This window comes from Eptesicus fuscus, chromosome 5, assembly GCF_027574615.1.
Source record: "Eptesicus fuscus isolate TK198812 chromosome 5, DD_ASM_mEF_20220401, whole genome shotgun sequence".
NCBI lineage: Eukaryota > Metazoa > Chordata > Mammalia > Chiroptera > Vespertilionidae > Eptesicus > Eptesicus fuscus.
Window position 1 is genome coordinate 25,977,766 of NC_072477.1, and position 8,371 is coordinate 25,986,136.

Consider the following 8,371-nt stretch of genomic DNA (forward strand, 5'->3'; position numbering starts at 1 on the left):
GTCTCAGGACTAAAAGAAAAAGCATGTGGACCCCTTTAAAGCCATGTGCATGGATCTAAAAAATATCACTCCCCACCCCACCCCCCAAAAAACACCTTTATGTCCACCAAAACTGTAGTACATCCTTTAAGGCATAAAACAGTAACTGTACCAGTTGCTTCCTAACTTGTCCTCTTGACTAGTAACCTGATGCCAATAGAATCGTCAGGTGATACAGGGAAAGAGCATGGTAGGGTCACATACAAAGGAAATTCATACACTTGGTCATCTCACTGCTTTAAACATTTCACTGACTTTGCCTATTTTCTGACTAGCTGGAAATGTTAAAAGTACTATTCAAATTTTTTAAGAATAAAGAACCTGAGCTAACCAAATAACTTCAGGTTCTCTACAAGAAATTATGTGTTGAATGTAGATGGGGAGGAGTAAACAGCACACATCCTTCAGACAAAAGCAGTTTTATAATCTTTTATTATTAATAACAAACAGCTGCATGTCTTTGCCAGGCAGCTGTTAAAGAGTGGATGAGAAGACACCCTTGACCCTAACAAGGAAAACTCAAATTAAGCCTTTATGTACAAGCAAATTTAGAGCTCTTTTATGTGTCCAAAGCTATTAATTAGTTTAATTGACACATTAAACTAATTTTGAATTAACATATTTGAATAACCAAGAACTAAAATGTTCAAATTTTTTCTAGTACAAAAAAATTAAATTTGCTTTAGTTATAAAAGAGCTCTGTCAATATACACAAACTATATACTTCAGACATTCACAAAAATGTGAGCAGAAGGCTTATCAAAAGACATTTAATACAATTAGGTTTCAACAACCCTTGGTGGTCCACATCTACAAAGATATCCAGCCCAACCCAATCCAACCCCCCCTCCATATCCCACCCCCACAAAAAAAGCACATACTTACCAGAATTTTTAGCAAGTATGATTTGGGTATTTGTGTTTTTGTGTTTTTTGTGTGTTTTTTTAAAAAAAGGCCCCCTGGGCAAGTTATTTACAGTTTAATTGCCACTGTCAACTGATCTGGACCGGGACCGGGACCGAGACCTGGACCTGGACCTGGACCTGGACCTCTGGCGATCCACAGATGCTGGAGACTTAGATCTACTTGAAGAACCACGTTTCTGGCTCTTCTCAGGTGCAGGAGACCTACTAACAGAACGGGACTTGCTCCGGCTCCTGCTCCTGCTCCTGCTCCTAGACCGGCTGTAAGACTTGCGACTCCGAGAACGAGATCGAGATCGAGATCGGCTACGAGACCTAGAGGAACTCCTACTCCGGGAACGAGACCTGCTTCGTGACCTACTGGTAAGGGAGGGGGGAAAAAAAAACCAAACATAAGCTGCAGGCCCTACAAATCCATTAAGTAAAACTTAGACTTAAAAATATTAGTGTCCTGGCCAAAACCGGTTTGGCTCAGTGGATAGAGCGTCGGCCTGCGGACTCAAGGGTCCCAGGTTCGATTCCGGTCAAGGGCATGTACCTTGGTTGCGGGCACACCCCCAGTAGGGGGTGTGCAAGAGGCAGCTGATCGATGTTTCTCTCTCATCGATGTTTCTAACTCTCTATCCCTCTCTGTAAAAAAATCAATAAAATATATTTAAAATATAATATATATATATATATTAGTGTCCTGGCCGGTATGGCTCAGTTGGTTGGGCGTTGTGTCCCATGCATGCAATGAAAAGTTGCCGGTTCAATTCCCAGTCAGGGCACATTGCCAGGGTGAGGAGCTTGATCCCCAGTAGGGGGCGTACAAGAGGCAATTGATAGGAGTTTTGCTCTCTCCCTCTCTTCTGTAAAAATCAATAGAAATATTTTTTAAATATATTAAGGAGATACCTGTGCCTTTTGCTGCCTTCGATTAATTTTATTTTTCTCCCATTTATTTCCTTTCCAGAAAGTTTTTCAATAGCATTCTTTAAGTCACCATAAGAGGCGAACTCAACCACCCTAGTGAGGAAAAAGAAAAAAACATTTGTGAAGTTATGTACATCTTACAGTCTCACAAGCTATAGGAATCTAGATTAAGTACCTTTTCCATGTTCATTTTGCTATTACTGTATCAAGAGTCTTTAACTCTCGATGGATAACATGGCATTAGAGCAAGGTTTCTCAACCTCCTAATTGTTGACAATTTAGCCCAAAGTTTGTTGTCTGGGCTTTCCTGTGCATAGTAGAGTGTTTATATGCATCCCTGGCCTTTATCCACAAGATGCCAGACATTGCCAAAAACCCCCTGAAGCAAACTCACCTGAGAACCAAGAGCATTCGCAAATTTTTAAGTACTCAGAACATTCACAATAAAACTGCCAAAATATTTTAAAAGGCTTGCAATCTACAGTACATACTTACCCTTCATTTAATTTAGGTCTATGTGCATCTGCAAAGGTTACTTCTCCAGCTTGTCTCATGAAATCTTTGAGATCCTTAACACAAGACAATTGTGTTAAGCAGAGAAAAGGAAACGTGACACACAAACAACAACATGATATAAAAACAAGACTACTGAAAGAGAAGATGTTAGATAAAGTACAAACATGGCATTCACCACACTTGTATTCTATCAGAATTCAAAAAGTATGTATGTCAGGGCACGAAATAAGCAAATAGCATATTGCTTTTAAGCAAAATGCTAAAGAAAATTCAGACATTAAATAGTATTAGTCTATACTGAGCTCAATACAAAAGGAAAACAAAAAACAAAACAAAAAAAAACAAACAAGTAGAAACAGTACATATTTTTAAAGACTAAAGTAGAAATTTTATATTTAAAAACAGAACATTTACAAGACATCAATTATTTTGTGCCCCATATGTCATTAAAAAAGTTTACTTTACCTTTATTATTATTTCCCTAGGCTAGTCAAGCAGCAAACCGTTAATCGGTCGAAGAAACCTTCATGACATATGCCCGACTGGCTCTTCGCCACCCACTTGAAGGACACTACCCAATCGATGGAAGCCTTTAATCGCACAGCCCTCCCTATTAGCAGACTACTGGCGGATGCAGACATGTTCTACTCTTGTGCAGTTACCAAGGACCACTTTACTGTGAACAGGATTCCAACGACCAACTAATTTCGTATCGTTCGACCAGGACCTCTTATTCGGAAGCGTTACAGAAGAAGACAGCTCTCAACTTAGGGATCAGATCTCGTTATCAGCGCTCTGGGATCGCTGCAACCTGGCACTCCAAGTAAGTGCCCCGATTACGTCTAGACCGGCAAACACAGATCTAGAGGTGGCCAATTGATCACTGTAGGAGCTGACTGGCAAAGTCAACCAGGCCCAACCAAGAGTGACCAAGACAACGATTAGGATAACCCACAGGCACTCCTCGTCATAAGGCCAACGACACAGATAGGCTGGCAAATAAAGGGTTTAATATTTGGTTAAAATTGATTTTAAGAACAAGAAAAAATATCCTCAAAACATTTACATTTGATCACTAATATTAAAGTTTGAAATATCCCCCAGTTACATTAAATTAAAATTTTAAAATTACAATTAAGTCCATTAATTTAATTAAAAATAGAACTACTTTTAATAAAATGTTAATAAAACTTTAGCTACCCATTCCATTAGTTTTTAAAAAGCCACATTAAAATATATCAAAACTGAATTTCTACAAACCTGCCAGCTGACTCTTGAAGATAAATTTTCAACTATAAGCCGATTTTCTGTTCTTACAGGTGGAGCATTTCTGAGAAAGAAAACAAGTATTCACAATGGAAGAAATACAGCAATGTGCAATTTTGTTCAACTGTGAGCAAGTTTATGCATTCAGACATGATAAGCCATTCAAATGATTTCATCAACTGTTTGATTATTTTATGATTCATTATACAGACTTAACAGAAACAGTCAATTGACATAGGCATAAGAGAACTAACTTTTTTGGTAAATACCAGAATCACTTAGCTAACTAGAGGCCCGGTGAACAAAATTCATACACAGCGGGGGGCGGGGGGGGGGGTCGTCGTCGTCTCCTCAGCCCTGCCTGCGCCCTCTTGCAGTCCAGGAGCCCTCGGGGGATGTCTGACTGCTGGCTTAGGCCCTCTCCCCATGGGGCATCAGTCAAGACATCCTTAGCGCTGCCTCAGAGGCAGGAGAGGCTCCCACCACTGCCGCTGTGCTCACCAGCCTGGGTTTTGGCTGTGCCCTGCTCCCGCTGTGGGAGTGCACAGACCACCACCAAGGGGCAGCTCCTGCGTTGGGCGTCTGCCCCCTGGTGGTCAGCGCATGTCACAGCAACCGGTCGTTCCTGGTTCTGTCAATTTGCATATTAGCCTATTATACAGGACTTGTGGCCCAGTGTGGGGTGAGGGTGGGGGTAAGGGGGGAGAATGTCCCTCAACCCAGCCTGCACCCTCTCCAAGCTGGGACCCCTTGTGGGGGTGTCCGACTGCCGGTTTAGGCCCGATCCCACTCCCAACCGCTCACCTGCCTGCCGGCCTGCTCCCCCCCAACTGCCCCCCTCACCAGCCTGATCACCCTCAACTGCCCTCCCCTCCTGGCCTGATCGCCCCTACCCGCCACCATGGCTTTGTCTGGAAAGATGTCCAGAAGGTCTCCTGGTCTAATTAGCATATTACCCTTTTATTAGTATCGATAGTACTTAATCATTAAATAATCGTGCAGTAATGATTATTCAAAACAGCCATTGGCCATCACATACCGTCTATCATTTCGAGGTCTGCGACTACTAAAGCGATCAGAGTATCGCCCTCTACCTCTCCCACCTCGAGATCGAGCCCGAGCATGTTCAATAGTAACCCTAAGGAAGGGAAGAAAAATCTTCATTATCCACACAAACTACATAAGAGATCTACTTAGGAAAATACCCCAACATACCCTAGGTCTGCTCTATTTTACAATGCTAACTATAAAACTAAAATTAAGATTCTCACCTTTCACTGCAGAGTTCTTTTCCATCAAGTTCATATACAGCATCATCAGCATCCCTGGGATCCTCAAATTCCTAAAATACAAGCATGAAAAAAATATATATAATACTTGGCAGTCTTAAAAATGTATTCTACAACATTAGGAGCACTGAAAACATTTAACAGATAAGGAAGTATCTTAATGACAGTACCCTATCAATAAGCCTATTTGACAAGTGACCAGGAGTGGTTCCCCAGTCAGCAGTGAGGTTCTTTCATTCCCAAAGAAAATTCACTGCCTTAAGGATGCACGCATTTTCTAAAGATACTCTACCTGCCTCAATAAGATGAAAAACGGTGCTTATCAAAATCTTTACCAGCTTAACACTAGACCATCCGACCAGTTCTAAATACTCACCACAAACCCAAAGCCTCTTTTCAGATCGATATCCCTTATTCGTCCATATCCCTTGAAGAACCTTTCCACGTCTTTCTCCCTGGCCGCTGGATTTAGCCTCCCGATGAATACTCGACAGCCGCTCATGACGCCCGGCTAGTACTTCCTATTCGGAAAATAATCCCATTGAGACAATACCCGTGAATGTCAGAAGAATGGCTGGTCAAGGGGGTCAAAAACATGAACGGCATAAAATAAAATGTTTACCGGGTGATGTTATAAACAAGATTGCCAAGAGTGTCTCTTATTAGGCCAGGTCCCTTGCAGACAAAATTAAAACTCGGCTCCCAACACGATCCTTCCCTGGGCCCAGAACGCAGCCACCGCAACGCCCACTGCCGCCTCTGGAAGTGCGCAGCCTCACACTCGCCCCGGCTCTTCGGCCCCCTCCCATCTGCCGCAGTTCGGAAAGGCCGAGAAGTGCGGGCGGGGCCGGCGCCGCCCTCCGCAAGGCCAGCCCAATGGCGACGGGCCGCGCGAGCGTCGCCGCCTCCCGGGAGCGTCACAGCAGGTGGAAGCCGGAATCTCGCGACGCCACGGCCGCGCCTGCGCAGACGGCGGCGGGCGGACGCTAGACAGCCACAAGATGGCGGCAGGGGAGCCAGTGGTGGGCAGAGCCGCGCGTGCCAAATTCCCTCCTCCCACTCCCTCCCCCGACTCCACGGTCCCGGAGGCTCCATCCCCGCCCGCAGACACCCCGGGCCACCACACCCCAACCAAAGCCCACTACCCCAGGGGTTCAGCTAATGAGGAAGTAAAGAGGCAGGGAGGGGCACACAACCCCGCAGTGAAAACGACCAGAACCAAGACCGCCCTTCCACCTTCACTTCCCCTCAAACATACCCCCAAGGGAGACGTGCCCCAGCGCCCACCTCGAATAAACTGCGCTCATTGGACGCCGTCCTCCGCAAAGAGAGCAGCCCTGGCCACTGATCCGAGTGGCCATGAAGAAGCCTCGATCCGAGAAGCCATTCCCTCAAAGTGAGCCACTCACCTACCGGACAGGATCTTTGGCAGCTGAGACCCAAGAGAGGTCCGTAGTCTGCGACGGAGCTGTCTGCCTCCCCGCAGACCAGGACTCAACTCGTCTACGTCTCTCGACAACTGACGCACTTAGCTGCTCCGCGTTCTACAAAATGGAGGGTGCGCCGCGCGTCACTTCCGGGGCCGCCCACGGACCCTCCCCCTTGGATCCGAGGACGGAAGTCTCCGAAGGGTCGGGGCCCTGTCACCGGGACCGGCCGTGCGGCCTCGCCCGCGGTGGGCGGGGCCGAGGGGCGGGAATGGGCGGGGCCGGGAGGGGGGGGGCGGGGCCGGGAGGGGGCGGGGCGCGGCCCTCAGGTGCCCGGCGCTGGGAGGGCCGCCGTTGAAGACGTTTGAAGCTTTAGGCCGTGAAGTTCGGTTCGTCATTATCTCTCCCATGAATATACCCTAAGACAAATGACGCCGCTTTTTCATCTGAATTTTTTTTAAGATGCCCCGAAGAGTCCTGGGTAAAAGAAACTCAGGAACTCGGGCTTTTGCACAACTACCTGGCCATCCCTGGCCCCCGCCGCTGGCCTTTTCAGGGGGAACGTTGGAAGACGCTCCTTGACGAGCAATGAGGTGTGACCCGAACCACCGACGTGTAGTTGACAGTAAGAAGACGGGGGGGCGTGCGTGTTTTTTAAATGGCAGGTTTTCGCGGGATGAAATGTTGGAACTTGGGACTGCAGCTGGAAGGCCGTCTTGAATGGAGTCCAGAATGCAGATTTCTGCATTTCCGCCGCCCTAAGCCTGAGCTGGCCAGAAGAGGTTTCCAGCTACTTTTCGGTCCACATGGTATTTGGTGAACCCTCCCCGTTCAGGTTTCTGTGATGTAACACGTGAACGTCTGCCACGCCTCAAAACAGAATGTTGTGGTTTCAAAATGGATGGGAAACACAGCCCTCCACTTCCTGAACTCCGCACCTTCCCGGGAAGATGGTCAGGCTTAGACGTTGGAGCATAAAGATGGTGAAAGATTACTTTTCTTCAATGCTTTTAGGTGGGACCCGAGGCACCCCGTTTCTGAGAGGTGCCCAGAATCTAGGGTTGCTGCTTGTCACTAGAGTTACACAGATAAATAACGTCGTTCAAGAAGGAGCGGAGCTCCTGGCCCTTGTCTCCGACCTCCTCTGACCGCTGGGCCTTGAGCTCCGGGTCAGAACTCGGAGAGTTTGCATAGCGTGGGCTCATCCATTCCTGCATTTGTATGTTTATTTTAAAAGGAGCCTCAGGAGGTACTCAGCAAAATTGAGAAGTTAGCTATCTATTGGGTGGGGAATTAAGGACGATTTTAAAGGAAAATATGTACTTGATAAAAGAAAACACTTCCCTGTAGCAGCTAGCCCCATGTGCATTGGCATCTCATAATGCACAAATTGTCCCAAGCCAGGACTTATTTAATTAATTTGTTTGCTTTCTGCATAATTTCTCCTCCGTCTCAGAGAAGAAAGTTCAATTTCTTTCCAAGGCTTTGGTTCTTCATGCACCACATTCCAGACCCTGCTCCATCAATTCCTTTTCTTTTTCTATTTCAAGTCCTGCCCCCTTCACTACCTCTTTAATCCTTAACTGCCAAGCATGCTTCGTTTCCCTCTTTAAAAAAAAAAAAAAAAAACTCAACCTATGTCACTTGTCAAACTGCCCATCTCACCTTTCCTAAGCGAACACATTTCTTAACAGAGCACGGAGTCTTTACACTCCGAGGTGCCCCTTTCTCAGCCCTCATTCATCTCCAGCCAGACTTCCACCCCACCTCTCCACTAAAACTTCTCTCAACGTTCATCATCAACCTAATGGCAAAACCCAGTGGCCTCTTTACAATCCGCATCCTCCTTAACAAAAGCTGTCCGTCATCTTTCCCTTACTACATGCCAGGCATAGTGCTGGGGGCTTTGCATTTATTGCCTATTCAGCCCTTGTACAACTTTCTAGAGCAGTGGTTCTCAACCTTTCTAATGCCACGACCCTTTAATACAGTTCCT

General features: G+C 46.2%; 1 protein-coding gene across 8 annotated transcripts; it reads right to left on the reverse strand.

The window, feature by feature from the left end:
• Positions 1-454: 454 nt before the first annotated feature.
• Positions 455-6,543, reverse strand: SRSF5 (serine and arginine rich splicing factor 5). 8 transcript variants are annotated; one of them, XM_054715957.1, is made up of 9 exons: positions 6,236-6,517; positions 5,571-5,934; positions 5,325-5,469; positions 4,931-5,001; positions 4,699-4,797; positions 3,654-3,723; positions 2,373-2,446; positions 1,860-1,970; positions 455-1,319 (listed from the first exon to the last, which is right to left on the reverse strand). In XM_054715957.1, exons 3-9 carry the CDS (start codon positions 5,448-5,450, stop codon positions 1,019-1,021), a joined length of 852 nt encoding a protein of 283 aa, XP_054571932.1. In that variant the 5' UTR covers positions 5,451-5,469; positions 5,571-5,934; positions 6,236-6,517; the 3' UTR covers positions 455-1,018. The 8 variants fall into 8 exon arrangements, with proteins under 8 accessions (XP_054571932.1, XP_054571931.1, XP_054571929.1 ...); XM_054715956.1 differs by having other exon boundaries at positions 455-1,322; positions 6,362-6,509; XM_054715954.1 differs by having other exon boundaries at positions 455-1,322; positions 6,358-6,509.
• Between the last annotated feature and the right edge of the window lie 1,828 nt (positions 6,544-8,371).

What these genes read in the sequence shown, in the direction of transcription:
- SRSF5 (XM_008138903.3), bottom strand. Translation starts at nt 5,450, where the DNA reads ATGAGCGGCTGTCGAGTATTCATCGGGAGGCTAAATCCAGCGGCCAGG. An exon ending in CTTCAAGAGTCAGCTGGCAG is followed by an intron (nt 2,447 to 3,653) that starts GTTTGTAGAAAT and finishes TCTTGTGTTAAG; the next exon opens with GATCTCAAAGATTTCATGAG. An exon ending in GAAGGCAGCAAAAGGCACAG is followed by an intron (nt 1,323 to 1,859) that starts GTATCTCCTTAA and finishes CTCCCTTACCAG; the next exon opens with TAGGTCACGAAGCAGGTCTC.